At 35.2% G+C, this 17464-nt stretch overlaps 6 protein-coding genes across 7 annotated transcripts; all 6 read left to right on the top strand.

Moving 5' to 3' along the window:
* The first annotated feature begins 504 nt into the window (after positions 1-504).
* Or16 (odorant receptor 16) lies at positions 505-2236 on the top strand. The gene is made up of 7 exons (NM_001190543.1): positions 505-520; positions 628-897; positions 967-1465; positions 1548-1647; positions 1718-1837; positions 1925-2080; positions 2171-2236. The coding sequence occupies exons 1-7, from the start codon at positions 505-507 to the stop codon at positions 2234-2236; spliced, it is 1227 nt and encodes a 408-aa protein (NP_001177472.1).
* A 1314-nt stretch (positions 2237-3550) lies between these two features.
* Positions 3551-5350, top strand: Or17 (odorant receptor 17). Its single transcript, NM_001190544.1, has 7 exons — positions 3551-3566; positions 3659-3925; positions 4116-4620; positions 4699-4798; positions 4867-4986; positions 5056-5211; positions 5285-5350. Exons 1-7 carry the CDS (start codon positions 3551-3553, stop codon positions 5348-5350), a joined length of 1230 nt encoding a protein of 409 aa, NP_001177473.1.
* Positions 5351-8501: 3151 nt separating this feature from the next.
* Or19 (odorant receptor 19) lies at positions 8502-10338 on the top strand. Its single transcript, NM_001190545.1, has 7 exons — positions 8502-8520; positions 8678-8944; positions 9107-9602; positions 9692-9791; positions 9853-9969; positions 10060-10215; positions 10276-10338. The coding sequence occupies exons 1-7, from the start codon at positions 8502-8504 to the stop codon at positions 10336-10338; spliced, it is 1218 nt and encodes a 405-aa protein (NP_001177474.1).
* A 615-nt stretch (positions 10339-10953) lies between these two features.
* Positions 10954-12695, top strand: Or20 (odorant receptor 20). Its single transcript, NM_001190546.1, has 7 exons — positions 10954-10972; positions 11108-11374; positions 11445-11940; positions 12031-12130; positions 12201-12317; positions 12395-12550; positions 12627-12695. The coding sequence occupies exons 1-7, from the start codon at positions 10954-10956 to the stop codon at positions 12693-12695; spliced, it is 1224 nt and encodes a 407-aa protein (NP_001177475.1).
* Positions 12696-13165: 470 nt separating this feature from the next.
* Or21 (odorant receptor 21) lies at positions 13166-14800 on the top strand. Its single transcript, NM_001190547.1, has 6 exons — positions 13166-13451; positions 13526-14027; positions 14136-14235; positions 14318-14437; positions 14511-14666; positions 14735-14800. The coding sequence occupies exons 1-6, from the start codon at positions 13166-13168 to the stop codon at positions 14798-14800; spliced, it is 1230 nt and encodes a 409-aa protein (NP_001177476.1).
* A 165-nt stretch (positions 14801-14965) lies between these two features.
* On the top strand, positions 14966-17184 carry Or22 (odorant receptor 22). Of its 2 annotated transcripts, none has more exons than XM_031930886.2 (7): positions 14966-15381; positions 15523-15786; positions 15881-16343; positions 16424-16523; positions 16608-16727; positions 16811-17001; positions 17084-17184. In XM_031930886.2, exons 1-7 carry the CDS (start codon positions 15357-15359, stop codon positions 17091-17093), a joined length of 1173 nt encoding a protein of 390 aa, XP_031786746.1. In that variant the 5' UTR covers positions 14966-15356; the 3' UTR covers positions 17094-17184. The 2 variants fall into 2 exon arrangements, with proteins under 2 accessions (XP_031786746.1, NP_001177477.1); NM_001190548.1 differs by having other exon boundaries at positions 15357-15381; positions 16811-16966; positions 17041-17106.
* Positions 17185-17464: the final 280 nt, after the last annotated feature.

The following is a 17464-nucleotide window of genomic DNA, read 5'->3' as shown; positions in this document are numbered from 1 at the left end:
AAAATAATAGAATTAAAAACTACAGATTTTCATAAATTTCTATTTCTGATGTAGCGGTTTTTTATTGTGTACCACGATTTTATTCCTTATGTCACTTGCAGTAGCTCTAAAATATACCTGCCGTAAAGAACTTTTTTCTCTGAAGTAATCCGTCGAAGAAGCAGTTGCTACAATTTTCATCTTGTATGTAATTATACTGCTCCACTGGATCATTATCCACAGAATTACTGCATCATTAGCCATGTTTTATTCTGCACATCTCCCATCTCTAGACTTACTACCAATGGCATTACATTTTCATATTACCATCAATTAAGTAATGTTTAATACGATTCCTCGGCGTTGTAAGCTCTTTCTATTAAGTGAATTCCGCATAATGGTGGGTACTTTATCTCGTATTTTAATTTATACAAGCTTGCGTCTGATATAATCCCCTGTGGTAGTGGGGATAGACTGATCACAAAGACAGTCAGTCATTCTGCAAGTAGAAAGAAAGTGTTTTCAATGGATGATAAAGAAGGTGTGTACCGCTTGTTTTAGTACGTTTGTCAAAATTGGTTCATTTGATACGCCAGAGTTAAAATATTTCATACATAATCAAACTGAACATAATCGGTGCCCTTACAGGCTTTGAGGTCGCTGTGAAAGCAAGTCGCACTATTTTGCGCGTTCTTGGTATATGGCCAAATCATCATGAAAGAACTGAAAGCTGGCTCTCACGTAGTTATTTTATTATGCCAACATTTATACTAGTTTATTTTACTAGCTTTCCTCAGACTATGGAAATAATAAAGGTGTGGGGCGATTTGAATTCAGTTTTAGAGTTATTAACAACATTCGATATACCAAACCTTATATCTCTTATAAAAATACTGAGCGTTTGGTACAATAAAAAAGGTATTTATGGATGAAACAGTGCGATGAATTCATTGTTTTCCTAAAATATTAACAATTCATAGTTTATAGTATTAGGACTTTTAATAATGGCAATGGAGAACGATTGGAAGAGTCTGAAAACCGTCTTTGAGTTACGGGTTATGTGGAAAAATGTAAAATTAGGTCGTCTTATAACGCTAGCAATATATTTGCTCACGTACTCGACTGTTGCAACATATGTAGTAATGGCCGTTTACATAACTGCAAACGCATACAAGCAAGAATTTATATTAACACCAGACAATAGTACAAAACTTCGGCCGCAATACATGAGGGCGCACTTCGCTTATGATGTGCAAAAATCTCCGGTTTATGAGATCGTGTGGATATTTCAGTGCATAGCTATGCATTTAGCTGGGCTTTCATTCATGGCGATTGATTCTCTCTTCTCCATACTAGTGTTGCATTTGTGCGGTCAACTGATTAATCTACAAGAACGTCTAAAAAACGTTACTGAAAATTTAACGAAAAGGCACAATTTGTCATACCAACTTTCGAGGATTGTCATGCGACATGAACAGTTGGATAGGTCTATTTGCTTAATTTATATTGATCAATTAGTGTATAACTAATCTGGTTATAGTTATAACTGGTTGTAATTTTTCTTTTAGATTTGCTAAAGCTATTGAGAATGCCTTCAACACTATGTTTTTAGCGCAAATTTTGCTCAGTGGTGTAGTACTTTGTCTACAAGGCTACCAGATCGTTATAGTAAGTTGAAGAAAATTCAATGCTTTTTATATCAGCTGTAGTAGAGTGTAATAAAATTTTATAATTTTAGATCTTAACTAGTCGAGACACCGTGCAAGTTACTGAATTACTTTTTATGATCTACTTTATTCTCTGCATTGCCTTTAGCTTGTTTATTTATTGTTACATAGCAGAAATTTTACGAACGGAGGTATGCATCTTAAAAATGCATTTACAAATTATAATTATGAGAAACCCTTTTGTAAGTATCATTAATCCGAAAATTGAATTAATGCAGAGTACGGAAATAGGCAATGCTGCATATGAATGCAATTGGTATGATTTACCAGCTTGCGAGACAAGACTTTTTATACTGACAATGATTCGTTCCAAAACGCCTTTTGAAATAACGGCAGGGAAATTTACAGCTTTTTCCTTGCAACTTTACTGCAGCGTATGTATATACTAGTACTATGTTATCTTTTATATTTAATTTAAACTAAAAGTCCAAATTTATGAACAAATATTGTATACCCCTTTACAGATTTTGAAAACCTCGGGTGGCTACTTATCAATGCTGCTTGCCGTAAAAGAACGATTAGCTTTATAGGACTCACCTAGTGTATTTATACTTGCATTTTTTATCTCACTAAGCATACTAACGAGTCATCTTCAGAATATATTCGATTGGAATCAATAATTTTTTGTTCGCCATTTATTAATTACTACGAAATTATTTCAGAATTCATTATAAACCGCATCAAAATGAGCAATTTCATTTTATGCTATTTTTTCGCCTCTTCGTCACTTGCTTAATCAATTTGTTCACACTAGTATGAAAAACTACTATTCTAGAACATCAATTATTTGATCTTCCAAATAGTCGACTGCCAGTAAAAATATGGTTCAGAATGGTGTATCAAAAACTGAAAAAAAGAACAGTATGTCAGTATAAAGGATAGTTGATCTATCAAAAGTTTTTTTCACATGTGTGCTATTTGAATGGAATTATAAGTTAAGATTAAAATAAATATCAGATCAAGAAATAATTTTTCACACAAGCTATTGTAATGGATTTTACACTGATACCTCGTTTTGTCACGTAACGTCGAATTTCCGGTCATTTTAACTTTTTGCACACAATATAAGAAATCTTTTGTTCTCATTGCCCACACAACACTGCCACGAGCTTCTGCTTATCTTCAAGATCGAACATCTAAGAATAACAAGGGCTTATTTTTTATGCTATCGCTTTCTTATAAATACGTCTTATATTCATCATTCCTTTTTTCTGCTATTCGCTACACTTCTTCTATGATATGCAAATAAGACGTAATCTGTATCGTGATCAGCTTTTAATTGCATTCTATTTACAACCACAATAAGTAATTCCATACGCTGTTCTTTTTAATTGCCACGTATATTATCCTTATCGTTTCTTTTATATTCCATTATTAGCCATACTCAAGTTCTCATTTGATATGCGAGCAATGCATCCATGTCGTACGCTTCAAGCTCAATTAAATTTTATTTTCAGACATCGTACAGCGAGCCTAATTATTATCAAAGCGAGCTTTTATCTTATTGCAGCTTTTCTCTGTACTTATTTTCTGCAATCTTCCATCTTCGCTTTTATACCATCATTAAGAATGTTTTATTCTTAACATTCTACATCCTTTGTTGCAACCTGAGCTGCATTTTATTTTTATAGGTTCATGCATTATATTGTACGATTTAATGAGATCTCTTATCGCAAATGCGCGCTTTTCTCCTCTTAGTCTTGATTACAAATGATATTAATCGCATGTTTTCATTTATTAGAGCGTAAGTATCGAGCAGGTAGGAATGAGCTAGCGTCATGGTGGAGAGGGTATAGTTAGTATCTGACCATTATCAGTTGTCCTACTGCTTTCGAAGAGGTACAATGAGCGATAAGGAAGGTATGCTTGAAGCACAGTAGAATAGCCGGCTTTAGTTATTTGAAATAAGTTACACATACAATTTAATAATTTTATACGGATTATCTTAAAAGGATTCGACGTTGCAATACAAACAAGTCGCACAATTTTACGCTTTCTCGGAGTATGGCCAGATCCAAAACGAAAAGAAAGCTGGATATACAGTGGTCACTTCCTTATACCGGCTATTGTTATGTTCTACTTCGTCAACATACCGCAAACTATGATGGTAACGAAAGTCTGGGGTGACTTGAACGCCGTACTTGAAGTCTTAACCACATCTGACATTCCAATCGGCATAGCACTTTTCAAAATGCTGGGCATCTGGTACAACAGAGATGGTATTGCATTTAATTTTATCAATATTATTATTATTAATTAAGTCTAAAGTTTATTTGAAGACTGTATTACTAATAACTCATGAAAGGGTAAGATGGGAGGTCTGAGGAACGGCTGAGAAGGGGCTGAAAAAGATTTTTTTTAACAGTAAAACAATCTCGCAAAAAATAAATAAAGTAACATAATTCAAAGTATTGGGTCAGCTTGTCGTATCCATGTCGGAGGATTGGAAAAGCGTCAAGTCCCCAGAGGAACGAGACGTTATGTGGAGAAATGCTAGACTAAGCCGTCTACTGTCCGTCACAATCATCGGTTTAGCTGAGGGTACGATTGTCGCGCAGTTTGCGATGGTCATCTACTTTAACGTCCTTGAGGCCAGACAATATAGTTTAACAAAGGACAACGTTACCGCAAGGTTTAGGCCATTGTACATGAGCGCCCAGTTCTTCTACGATGCCCAAAAATCTCCCAACTATGAGATACACTGGCTGTTCCAGTGCTCGTCAACTATTTTCGCAGCATCAGCATTTTCCTCTGTAGACGCGTTCTTTGCAGTACTGATGTTGCATCTTTGTGGCCAGCTGAATAATCTGAGAGAGAAACTGAAAAAGTTACCAAAGCAAATCAGTGATAAAGGAGGAGGATCTTTTGTGGAAAAGCTCTCTGAGATTGTCACCAGGCATGATCATCTTGATAGGTCAGGTTTTCTGTACTTTATTATTTTATACGTCACCTATTCAATCATGTAATCTAATTTAATAAATGACTTTTTCAGGTTTGGCAATGCAATCGAAGATGCGTTTAACGTAATGTTTCTTGTACAAATGGTAGCATCTTCCATGGTTCTTTGTCTTCAAGGATATCAACTAGTGATGGTAAAGTAATACGACCGAATAAGATTTAAGACTAATAAATTAAAATGCTTATCATAATTATACTCTAGATAACAACTGCAGGAGATGGCATTCCGCTCTTCGAATTGATCTTTATGATATACTTCACATGCTGTTTCACTTTCAGTTTGTTTGTCTATTGTTACGTTGCTGAAGTCTTGCGTACAGAGGTAAATGTAGCACAAAAGATCCCATAATCATACCAAAATCAATAATTAATTGACATTTGATCGATATAGAGTATGGAAGTTGGTAATGCGGCATATGAAAGTAACTGGTACGACTTACCTTCCTGTGAAACCAAATTATTGATGCTTGTAATAATTCGAGCAAAAAAACCGTTTAAAATCACGGCAGGAAAATTTGCGGCTTTTTCTTTAGGACTCTATTGCAGCGTACGTTTATCATCGTATCGTGTTTTATATTATGAATCGTAAAAATTACGAATGTTTATTATATTTTCAACAGATTTTAAGATCATCTGGAGGTTACCTTTCTATGTTACTGGCAATGAAAGACAGATTGGCTAGTTAAAATAGAAAACAAGTTTATTTAAGCTGTTAAAAAAATTTGTACGTCTAATGTAATGATACGAGATTGTTGTTTGTATTATGAAGCACTAATATTTTTTATACATAAATCATCTCTTATTATTTTTGTAAAATTTACTAAAATAATTCACTAAATATAGAGCGCAAATGGTTCCTTTTAATAGTAGACTTTTACTGTTAATAAAAATCATAACTAGATATTTTGCAATAATCAAATTTTATTTGTTTTGGGAGAAGACTTACTTCAAAATCGGACTGATCTGATTTTTTTGCATCTGAAGATTTGAACATCTCAGTCATGTTGCAAGTGTAGGCATTACCGTACCTAGGCAGAGCTATACTGAGTAGGTTTATAGATAGCATCTGTTTTCCTTTTTTCTCGGATAATTGCGTACTGAAATTATTTTAATATCGCTTGATTGTTCCTCTCCGAGCATTTTTTATCGTTAGTTGTCTTTCTTCATATTTGATCATACCATATTCTTGCTTACGCTTGAGACGTTTCATTTTTATACGTTTATAAATTAAAGAAGCTCTAATAACATTCATCATCGGAGCGAGCTTCTTTCTTGAAACGCTTAATTACAAGTGATGAATGCCAGTTTGCATTCATGAAAGCGCTTGCGTCACCGATGGGGAAAGAATATTGGAGGGGATGTCTCTTAACGAGAAAAATCGCCAGTTATCCAGTAGCTTGCATTGAGATACTTCCGATGAACCATGAAGGTATTTTTTCAAAAGTAAATACAAATTTGAGAAACTTATCGTTCAAATAAAAATTTATCAGAGAATTAATAATAAGAATAATGTCAATGTTAAAATTATTTTATGAAGAAAAATAAAATTATTGCGGCTTATAGAAATAAACTAAACAATAGTTAAAAATCTTTTTTTAGTGTAGAAATGAAAAATAAACATTAATATTTTCAATTTTTCTCACTTTTATCTACAAAAGGGTTCGATGTTGCGATAGGCGCAACTCGAGCTGTACTGTGTTTTCTTGGAGTATGGCCAGACATCAAGCGGAAAAAATTGATCTCCCGTACACGATTCCTTTTACCAACTCTCATTATGCTTTACTTTGCTATTATACCCCAAACGACAATGGCTATTAAAGTTTGGGGTGATTTGAATGCAGTTTTGGAAGTTTTGACAATATCTGATATTTCCATTGCCATAGCTCTCTTCAAAATGTTAGGACTTTGGCACAATAAAGATGGTATTCAATTTTCTAACATCTATAACATATATTTTTTTGTCACTTTAACGATTGATTGTTCGTACCGTTCATTTGCACATTAATATAATTTTTCAATTATGTATGTGAATGTAATATCGTCCAGTTTCGCTGAAATTAAAGTGTAAAACGGAATTGTAATATTGTATAAAAATGTAAGTACTGGGTCAGCTGGTCGTTTCGATGTCCGAGGACTGGAGGAGCTCCAAGACAGAAAAGGAATTTCAAGTCATGTGGCAGAATGCGAGAATGAGTCGACTAATGTCCATCACGATAATCATTCTCGCCGAAGGAACCATCATGGCCCATTTTACAATGGCCCTTTACTTCACTATGCTCGAATCCAAACAATACAGTCTGACGAAGCTCAACGCGACTACAAGATTTAGACCTCTCTACATGAGCGCAGAATTTTTCTATGACATCCAGAGCAGTCCAAACTACGAGATAATTTGGCTGTTTCAATTTTTGTCAACTATGTTTGCGGCTTCAGCGTTTTCATCCGTTGACGCATTTTTTGCTGTACTGGTGCTACACCTCTGTGGCCAACTGAACAATTTGAAAGAGAAGCTAAAAAACTTCCCCAAAAGACACGAAGAGGGTGAAATCCAGTCTTTCTTGCACATGTTTTCTGACATTGTTGTGAGACATGAAGCTCTGAATAAGTAAACATATTTTCAGCACTGTGTTTGTTTTGGATTCAAGGTTTGCTGTATACTAATGCACAAAATGATTGAAATTTGAAGATTTGCAAATACCATTGAGGAATCGTTCAACATCGTTTTTCTCGTCCAAATGGTCGCGTCATCACTTATGCTCATCCTTCAAGGTTATCAAATAGTTATCGTAAGTTAAAATGACTTTTTGTCGTGCTCTATGTTTTCTAATTTATAGAATTCACATTTAATATTGTACCATCCATTATTTAGCTGGCAACATCCGAAGGCAGCATACCGTTTTTTGAGCTCATTTTCATGGCATACTTCACCTGCTGTTTCACCTTCAGTCTTTTTGTGTACTGTTATGTCGCCGAAGTTCTGCGAACTGAGGTAAATGAACAATCAATGTAATCCAAATATTTTTTAAATAAGGATAAATAAACTTACTCAGAGTATGGAAATCGGAAATGCGGCATATCAATGCAACTGGTACACTTTACCACCTTCGGAAGCCAAATGTTTAACTCTCATAATGATTCGTGCAAAGCAGCCATTTGAAATCACAGCCGGAAAATTTGCAGCCTTTTCTCTCGAACTTTACTGCAGAGTGAGTACAAGCAGTTTGATTATAATCATATGCAACCAACAAAACACACTTTGTGAAATATTTTAATTTTTACAAATACAGATTTTGAAATCATCAGGTGGTTACCTATCTATGCTGCTCGCTGTAAAGGACAGATTAGCTGTGTAACTTTTTTTCTATGAATTATATTTGTTTCCACAAGGACATACACGAACATGCTTCTGACAAACTGGTTTTAAGTTTGTATTGTATTTCGTATTCTTATTTTAATACAAAATTGGACTATTCGTTATCTAAATGATGACAGATATTTTGAAAATTCTCTTTCGGTCGAGATTTCATTTTTTACTTTACTACATTCTACAATGTATCTGAAAGGAATAGTATTTCTATGGTGTCGAGTGCGCAAGAGCAAATGGAGCTGATCAATCGCTTAACAAGAAAATGGTTAATTAAGTATTGAATGCTCGAGCAAGCGCATTTTTCATATTTAATGTAACAAGATGTATACGTCCGTGGATGAGCTCAACGACAGAGGGATGCGAAACGTTTTCTACTGTTACTTCTCATCGTCATTATTTTAATTATTTCCATTAAATTGCCGCATGCGTCACTCTCGGACTAAGGCTAGCAGTTGTGCGCTGGAGCTGCTATGACAACAAAGGAAGAAGGTAACTGCGCACAATTTATCTTTTTTTTTTTTAAGTGTAGTTGTTGAGTGAGATCGTAAGTTTTTTTTTTAATAGCAAACAAAGGCAATGCTTCTTACTTTGTTGTTAAAGCATTGTCTTACTGTTCGACAATTCTTTATATATTCCTGAATATTAGGCTTCGATGTCGCCATCGGCATCACTCGCTTTGTCATGCGAACTCACGGCATCTGGCCGGGCTTCAGCGTGTCGAAAGCTGGAATCATGCGCTACGCGTACCTTCCAGCGGCTCTCATGCTGCTGCTCTTCGTCATCATACCGCAAACCGTTCAAGTCATTTTTGTAAGCCGTGATTTGAACGCCGTTCTGAATGTGCTTACCCTGGGTAACGTACCTGTGGGCATTGCTTTGGCTAAGCTACTGGGCGTTAGTTACAAACAAAACGGTAGGTGATATGATATGAATTTGAACATTTTCATACCTGTTTTCAACACAAATTTCTGAATATCGATCATTCGAACGCTCTCAAACATTAAGCACGTTCACCGATCAAATTGAAAGTAACAATTTTAAAGTACCTTAACACGTGTGCACTTCCTCGTGACAGTGCTGCATCAACTAATCCTTTCGGTTTGCGAGGACTGGAAACACACGACGAAAGAGTCGGAGCTGGTCGTGATGCGACTCAACGCTCGCAAGTCTCGGATGTTTTCCATAATTTGCATTGTCTTGAGTGAGGGTACAGCGATGGCTTATAGTGCGCGTATGTTTTACGCCGCCTTTTCCACCCATACCAAGGCGCAAGCCACAGGCATTGATGACTGCGAGAAACCGCTCTTTTTCATTGGCAAATTCCCCTTTGACCCGCAGTCTTATCCTAATTACCAGATTACCTGGACGCTGCAGATTATTGCTACATTCCTGGCAGCCGGTGCTTTTTCATCGGTGGACGCTCTGTTCGTAACTCTGGTGCTTCACTTGTGTGGACAATTGACCAACTTGCAGGCGGCTTTTTCGGAAATCGGCGAAGAAAATGCCGAGAAAGGGACGATGTTCGTGAGTAAACTGTCGAAGTTAATCGAGAGACACCGAAAGATAAACGTGTGAGGTCTTTTCGCGTTTTAAGTATGATTGTTATATTTTTACTATCAATCACTGATTTTTTTTTAAATTTATGTTTGCATTTTCTCAGATTTGCTGACATCATTGAGTACAGTTTTAACATGATGTTCCTTGTTCAAGTACTATCTTCTACGCTACTTCTTTGTCTTCAAGGCTACTTGTTTATGATCGTGAGTTTCTTTTTTATTGTTATAAATATTAGAAATACGTAATCAAAAACGTATGTTTTAGATTCTTTCGGGACAAGATGGATTGCTCGTAGAAATGATTTTTATATCTTACTTCACTATCTGCTTTACCTTTAGTATATTTGTGTACTGTTATGTTGCCGAACTTTTACAAGAAAAGGTAAACGAAATAGAAAAAAAATATTGACCAAATCCAAAATTGTTAAGCGATTCATAATTTTTTTTAATTTTAATTTGTTCACGCGCATAGAGCTTGCAATTAGGGTACGCGATATTTTATAGTAAATGGTATAATTTACCAGCCAAGAAAGCTAGATTGTTAATCATATCCATAGTACGTTGCAAAAGGCCGCTAGAAATTTCTGCAGGGAAATTCTGCATATTTTCATTAAATTTATTTTGTAATGTAAGTACGGTTTTTATAAACGTGCATTACGTAGTTATTACTTGCGAAATTTGTTTCTAGATTGTAAGAACGTCTGCTGGATATATGTCAGTGCTTCTGGCAGTAAAGGATAAAATAACATAGGAAGACCACTAATACCTGGATTTTTGATGGTGAATCAAAAATGACCTGCGAAGCATTGTTAAAAATGAATAATTCGCCGTACTCTTACATCTTAGATAATATAAACGAATGATTGAAACATAAATATACATAAATAGATAAATATTATTCTTAAAATAATTTGTAGCGAATTTTTTTACATTTTATGTCTAATTCCTAGCATTTCTGCCAATAGCTTGATATTTTTTGTACGCATCGCGTTGTTTCCAACACGTAACTGAGACGATATTTTAAACGAAGTTTTTCTTGGATGTAGAATTGTATCTTTTCAAATATTGAAGCGTTTAATAACGGCCATAAAATCGAAGACCATCGTACGATGGAAATAACAAGAATAAACGCTCGAGAATAAAAGTGTACGTTGATCAGCGTACATGAAAAGCAATTAAGTACTGAATACGCGAGCAAGCGTATTTTTTATATTTAATGAAACGGAACGTATGCACCTTGTTACAAAGCATTGAGCAAAATACTTTCTCTTTTCTCCGTGCGTCATCAGTTCAATTACTCTTATTATATTGTGGAATATGCGAGATCCCTGTGGTACGAGCGACGCAGTTACGCGTCCGAACGGCTATGGCTAGAAAAGAAGAGGGTGACGTACTTATTTTTTTTCATCTTATTTTATCTTGAAAACCACTGAGTGAAAAAGGCTGTTTGTGGGAATTTGAAGTTAACTAGTATGCTTGTGAAATTTTATAGAATTTTGATGATTGCTTTAAAAAATCAGGTTTTGATGTTGCCGTCGGTTTCTCCCGCTTCTTCATGCGCCTCCATGGAATCTGGCCAGGGGACACTTCTTCGAAATTCACTTGGGCTCGATTCGCGTTCGTTCCGCCAGCGGTGATAATACTGATGTTTATCAATATCCCCCAAACCGTTCAAATTTTCTTCGTTGGAGGAGACTTGAACGCCATCCTAGACATACTGACTCTCGCCAACGTCCCCTTAGGCATTGCTTTGGCCAAAATTCTTGGTGTTAGCTACAATCATAACAGTAAATATGAAATTTTATTTTGCTCATAGAAAATCTATGCAACTAAGAAAGATCATAATATTTTCTTCAGTACTTCGTCAATTAATAGTATCGGTGTCCGGAGACTGGAAGCACACGACAAAGAAATCTGAGCTTCAGGTGATGTGGCGCAATGCTCGCATATCCCGAACTTTTTCCATCCTGTTTATCGGCCTTGCTGAAGTAACAGTCCTCGCCAATACAGCTCGGATGTTCTACATTCTCTACTCCACGCGTTCCGAGGCAGAGAGTTCTGGAATCAAAAATTACAAAAAGCCTCTTTACTACACCGGCAAATTTCCGTACGATGCGCAATCGAGTCCGAATTTCGAAATCACTTGGGTGATGCAGATTTTAGCTACAATACTAGCCGCTGGATCTTTCATGGCAGTGGATGCTTTATTTGTCACTCTGGTACTGCATCTGTGCGCGCAACTAACCAATTTGCAGACCGCGTTCAGGAAGATTGGAGAGGATAAGCATGAAAAAGAGGTAGATTTTATGAGCAAGTTGTCGAAGCTGATGAAGAGACACCGGAAAATAAATGAGTGAGATTATTTTTATGAAATTGCTTAAATTCTATATTTTTTGAGATTTTCTTGGAAATTGTGTCAGTTCAACAATGACTTTGCTTAAAGGTTTGCCGATATCATAGAATACAGTTTCAACATGATGTTCTTATTTCAAGTTATGTCATCTACGTTTCTTCTCTGTTTACAGGGATACCTGTTTGTAATAGTAAGCAAACTCTCATATTCTATAATTCCCAATCTATTTATTCCGAATATGAATAAAACTTTTATTTTAGCTGATATCAAGTCAAAAAGTTATACTAGTAGAATTGATTTTTATGGTTTATTTTATCATCTGCTCCTCGTGCAGCATATTCGTGTACTGCTATGTTGCGGAAATTTTGCGCGAAGAAGTAAGAGAAAAATGTATTACATTCAATTTTCGGTATCAATTCAAGGAATCCACTGGACGTGATATGTATTTTTACAGAGTTTACAATTAGGAAATGCAATTTTTTACAGCAAGTGGTATAACTTGCCAGCAAATAAAGCGAGACTCTTAATTATAGCTATACTACGCGTGCAAAAGCCTCTAGAACTGTCTGCTGGAAAATTTTGCATATTTTCATTAAACTTGTTCTGCAATGTAAATATGGATTTCTGTTTTTACTTCGAAGATAGCAGTATGCACGCAAAATATTTATTATTGCATTTATTTACAGATTGTAAAAACTTCAGCTGGTTACATATCAGTACTTCTTGCAGTGCGAGATAAAATAGTACAGCCGTAAAATATTCTTCATGAAACGTTATTGCGGGTGAAACTTATATCCTTATATATTTATAAGTTGTAAATTCTAAGATGTTGTAATATTAAGTTGTTGAAAAAATATAGTGTTATCTTTAAAATTTATATTTTTCTCATATTACGATTATTTAAAAACTCTTGACAACGCGTCTATAGAAACCTATTCCGAAGCTTCTACGGTAGACAAGGGTATACGCGTGAAAGCTCCTCGCGAGGGTGCTGAATATTATTAATAATGCACAGGTTGTTCATTACATGGACTAGTACGAGCATGCGCCTCTTAACGATACCCAGAGAGAATTTTTTCCATCTGGAAAGTTCGATCAGTTCGTTTCGTGACATTGCACTAATAAGATATAACGTAATTCCATAGTAGTGATACAATGACGACGAAGTTTTGAAAATGGGATCAGTAAACTCCTAAGATACATGTACTAATTTTACACGCGAAGCATGAAAATAAGAAAATCGGGATACGACGAATGCGTCGGCTTTACTCGACTTATAATGACGATCATTGGCACATGGCCAGGTGCGGAATATAGTCAACATTGGTATGCACGATATATGTTTTCAATACCGCTGTTTTTCTCAATGTTCTTCATGATAATTCCACAAACAAGAATGTTACTCCACGTAAAGGACGATCTGAATTATATTATTGAAATTCTGACTACAGCAGATGTAATGATTATCGTAGCTTGTTTAAAGTTAATCGGAGTTTGGTACAATAAAAAAGGTGAACTATACCATTTATTATATTAAGATAAAAGAAAGTTTCACTTGAAAGTCACTACATTTTTCCTATTAAAGATCTTAGGTACTTGTTAAATGAAATAGAAAAAGATTGGACAATCACAGAAAAGGAAGAACAGCATGTGGGAAATGCTATGTGGGAAAACGTGAAATTAGGAAAGTTCATCATGAATGGGTACGCAGTTTTGACGTACGGAACTGTAGTATTGTATGCGGCTGGTATGTTGCTGCTAATGAACTCTCAAAAAATCGAAGACTTCGATAACGAGAACATCACGCAAAGTAGACTGATGTTTGTGAGGTCTAAGTTTCCTTTTGAAACCCAAGGCAGCCCTACTTTTGAAATCATATGGTTCTTACAATTTCTTGCAGCTGTGATGAGTATTGCAGCTTTTACAACTTTTGATGGCTTTTTTATATTCTCCATACTACACGTATGTGCTCAATTAGTTAATTTACAATGTAATTTTCGAAATTTAATTTCACGATGCCGACTAACGAAGCGGACATTTGTCCAACATATGAGGGATCTTGTTGAAAGGCATATACATCTGCAACGGTGAGAATTTTATTTAATTGTTGGCGATCAATAGATAGCTAAGTGATAATATAATTTATAAGTAATAATATTATGATATGATTATATAATAATTTTCGTATTACATAGCTTTACACAAATAATTGAAAACAATTTCAACAAAGTATTTTTAATGCAAATGATTGGCTATTCAGTAACGTTATGTTTACAAGGGTACCAATTAGTTATCGTAAGCAATGAAAAATAATGCATACTTTAGAACAGTAAAACACTACTATAGCAATGTGTTAATATGCATGATATATTTTCAGAGTTTAACAGAAAACTCGGAACAAAACTTTATTACAATAGCGTTTATATTAGTTTACACAACAGCTAATATTTTAAGTCTTTTCGTATACTGCTACGTAGCTGAGAAACTTCGAAAAGAAGTAAAAAATCAAATGTAAAATTTTAATGTTTATAATAATCTAATAACATTAATTTTTATGTATTGTTTTATAGAGCACGGAGATCTTTTATGCAGTTTGCGCTATGCCTTGGCACGAAGTGAAACCAGAAGAGTCGAAAATGATCGTCAATATAATGTACGCCGCAAAACATCCATTCGAAATTACCGCTGGAAAGTTTGCAGTGCTTTCCTTTAGCTACTTCGTTAAAGTTTGTACTTATTCTCATAATTAATTTCAATCGATTCTGATAAATCAAAAAGTTTTATTACTACGTAGGTTTTGAAGACGGCTATGGGATACTTATCGATGCTGCTAGCCATGAAAAGTAGCCATAAAATGTAAAAGTATAATTTTTTAAATAACATTATCGTTAATTGTAAACCATCTATTTTCTTATGAATATAGCAAAGAAACCGATTATATTTTGTATACAGTAAGATAAAAGACAAAACGATATTGTACGGTGTACTTATTTTTTTAAATTAAAAATATACTTATCAATAATTTATAATCGACTGATAATCCGAGATAACGAATTTCATCAATTCATAAACATTTCACTGGGGTGACAAACTGTAGAAATAGTTTTGCAATAACGTAAAATTTAACGAACCTTTTCATTCTAAAAATTGAAGCTTTCTAACACACAATAAAAGCGTACATATTAACTTTCTCACAAACTCACTGGTCGAGCGAACCTGCTCGCCAGTTGTGCCGTGTATTTTCATGGTGATAACGGGCTCGGCGTTTGCTCTTTAATGTATATAGAGGCGCGGAAAAGACTCGGCGAGCATGCGCCGTGTATTATTAAATTCTCCTTCGCGAGGACAAATTGCATGTAGGGGTGGCGCGAGTCGCCGATGGTCAGTACAAGGTGTCTTGCCTTCAAACGCTCCGTATGATGGCAAACAACAATAAATTAGGTACTATAAAATCATTGTGTTTTCAAAAATCATGGATACGATTCATAAATAGTTTTTTGTCAGTTTTATCTTTCAATCCTCAAAAATTGTTCACAATATTTAAAAGTTAAAGTAAACATAAATATTTTTACACAACCACAGGTTTCGACGAATCAGTCGGTGTGACGCGCTGGACTATGAACGTAATTGGTCTTTGGACACTCGACGAGAGACGAGATTTGCAGACTCGTTTTCGCTCTCTACTGCCTGCGTTTCTTATTTTATTTTTCATAGTCATTCCGCAAACGCGAAAAGCCACACTCGCACACGATGATCTGAATCTCATGCTCGAAATATTGACGACGGCTGACATAATCGAGGGAATATGTTTGCTCAAAATTTTCGGATTGTGGTACAACAAAGCCGGTAAGATCGCATTTTGCTAATTTTCAAGAATATTCTTTCCGACCATTCCGTTGTTAAATAGCTACATTTGTAATTCAGTTCAGTTGTCTCATAGATCTGAAAAAACTAGTCATCCAAATCTCCGAAGATTGGACTCACACGAACAATGACGAACAGGGCATAATGTGGTCGAACGCTCGTCTCAGCAAGTTCGTATGCCTTTTCTGCATTTCCTCGAGCAGCGGCTCCGTGCTCACCCACGCTATTGTTTTTCTGGTTACGAACGTCGGTGCTAACGAGACTAGGTCGCTTTTTCTCATATCGCAGTTTCCCTTCAATACACAGCACAGCCCTGTCTATGAGATCGTCTGCTTCTGCCAATTCGCTGGAGCATTACTCAGCACTTTTATCTTTTCATCGTTTGACGGCTTCTTCGTGTTTTCGATATTGCACTTCAGCAGCCAGCTGTCTAATTTGAATATTAGAATACGGAGCTTGACTGAGAAGACTTCTGGCGACAAGTGCCAGTTCGTGGAAAGTCTTAAATCTGTGGTGAAGCATCATCAGCATCTGATAAGGTGAGAGTTTGCCATTAGTTTATATGAATTTAGCGAATGACCCGTGAGTTCCAATAAGTTTGTAAATTACACTATTTTAGTTATACAGACATTATTGAATACAACTTCAACAAAATATTTCTCGTGCAAATATTTGCCACCTCTATTGTGCTTTGCTTGCAAGGATATCAGTTTGTTATGGTATGTGATTTATTTCGATGTTGATTTATTATTGCGATTTCCAACTTTTTCACATTTAGTTTTTAAATTTTACAAATTTCGTAGATCATTTCCGAGAGTGGTACAAAATTGCTGACGAGTTTGATCTTTATTCTTGTATTTACGACGGGTAACGTTCTTAGCCTTTTTATGTACTGCTACATCGCAGAAATAATACGTAACGAGGTAATTATGTGTTAATGCAAGAAATGCGATTAATTAACAAAAAAAAAAAAAAAAAAGAATAAATATCAATATGGTTGCATTAGAGTCAAAGGTTGTTACGTGCAGTATATGAAATGAAATGGTATACATTACCAGCCAAGGATTCATGCTTATTACTGATTGTTATGTGTCGATTGAAGATGCCAGTGGAAATTACCGTTGGGAAATTCGCACCTTTTTCTTTGGAATATTTTGCTAGTGCAAGTTCAGCGTTTGATGAAGAATATTTCTACCCGTAAGCAATTTAACTAAATATTTAATAATTTTCTTGAAGGTCGTGAAAACATCCGTAGGATATCTATCGGTTCTTCTTGCAGTCAGAAATAAGATTAATGATTGAAGAATGAATTGGCTACTCAAGATAAAAGACTAACGAAGAAAACATATCTAAGTATTAAAAAATGTAATAACTATCAACTATTTTTTTAAAATTGTATCAGTTGCATATTTTGGCAATAAATAAAATACAAAATCCCAAATAATTATCAGTGTACTCGTTCAGTCTTCAAAAACACTTTTGAGAATATAAATCAGCAATTCGTTCTTGCTAACCACCACTCGAATAAAACAAAATTTTCTTCCAAATGATGGATCATGTCTCTTGAAAGCATTGTCTTATTTTATCGTAATACGCACAAGTCTATAATATAACTTTCGTCGTGCACAGCCACGAAACAATGCAACTACCAGTTTCTCAG

This window comes from Nasonia vitripennis, chromosome 5 (genome assembly GCF_009193385.2).
Source record: "Nasonia vitripennis strain AsymCx chromosome 5, Nvit_psr_1.1, whole genome shotgun sequence".
Classification (NCBI taxonomy): domain Eukaryota; kingdom Metazoa; phylum Arthropoda; class Insecta; order Hymenoptera; family Pteromalidae; genus Nasonia; species Nasonia vitripennis.
The sequence above is the reverse complement of the archived record's forward strand: the minus strand, read 5'-3'. Positions and strand labels throughout refer to the sequence as shown.

Bases quoted from the DNA above. Each gene is read 5' to 3' on its own strand.
- Or16 (NM_001190543.1), top strand. The intron at 1,838-1,924 runs GTATGCATCTTA...GAATTAATGCAG, and splicing joins CAGAAATTTTACGAACGGAG to AGTACGGAAATAGGCAATGC. The intron at 2,081-2,170 runs GTATGTATATAC...ACCCCTTTACAG, and splicing joins CCTTGCAACTTTACTGCAGC to ATTTTGAAAACCTCGGGTGG.
- Or17 (NM_001190544.1), top strand. The intron at 3,926-4,115 runs GTATTGCATTTA...CATAATTCAAAG, and splicing joins CATCTGGTACAACAGAGATG to TATTGGGTCAGCTTGTCGTA. The intron at 4,621-4,698 runs GTCAGGTTTTCT...TGACTTTTTCAG, and splicing joins AGGCATGATCATCTTGATAG to GTTTGGCAATGCAATCGAAG.
- Or19 (NM_001190545.1), top strand. The intron at 8,945-9,106 runs GTAGGTGATATG...TCCTCGTGACAG, and splicing joins CGTTAGTTACAAACAAAACG to TGCTGCATCAACTAATCCTT. The intron at 9,603-9,691 runs GTGAGGTCTTTT...GCATTTTCTCAG, and splicing joins AGACACCGAAAGATAAACGT to ATTTGCTGACATCATTGAGT.
- Or20 (NM_001190546.1), top strand. The intron at 11,375-11,444 runs GTAAATATGAAA...TATTTTCTTCAG, and splicing joins TGTTAGCTACAATCATAACA to TACTTCGTCAATTAATAGTA. The intron at 11,941-12,030 runs GTGAGATTATTT...CTTTGCTTAAAG, and splicing joins AGACACCGGAAAATAAATGA to GTTTGCCGATATCATAGAAT.
- Or21 (NM_001190547.1), top strand. From the start codon at position 13,166: ATGAAAATAAGAAAATCGGGATACGACGAATGCGTCGGCTTTACTCGA. The intron at 13,452-13,525 runs GTGAACTATACC...TTCCTATTAAAG, and splicing joins AGTTTGGTACAATAAAAAAG to ATCTTAGGTACTTGTTAAAT. The intron at 14,028-14,135 runs GTGAGAATTTTA...CGTATTACATAG, and splicing joins AGGCATATACATCTGCAACG to CTTTACACAAATAATTGAAA.
- Or22 (NM_001190548.1), top strand. From the start codon at position 15,357: ATGATGGCAAACAACAATAAATTAG. The intron at 15,382-15,522 runs GTACTATAAAAT...ACACAACCACAG, and splicing joins GGCAAACAACAATAAATTAG to GTTTCGACGAATCAGTCGGT. The intron at 16,344-16,423 runs GTGAGAGTTTGC...ACACTATTTTAG, and splicing joins CATCATCAGCATCTGATAAG to TTATACAGACATTATTGAAT.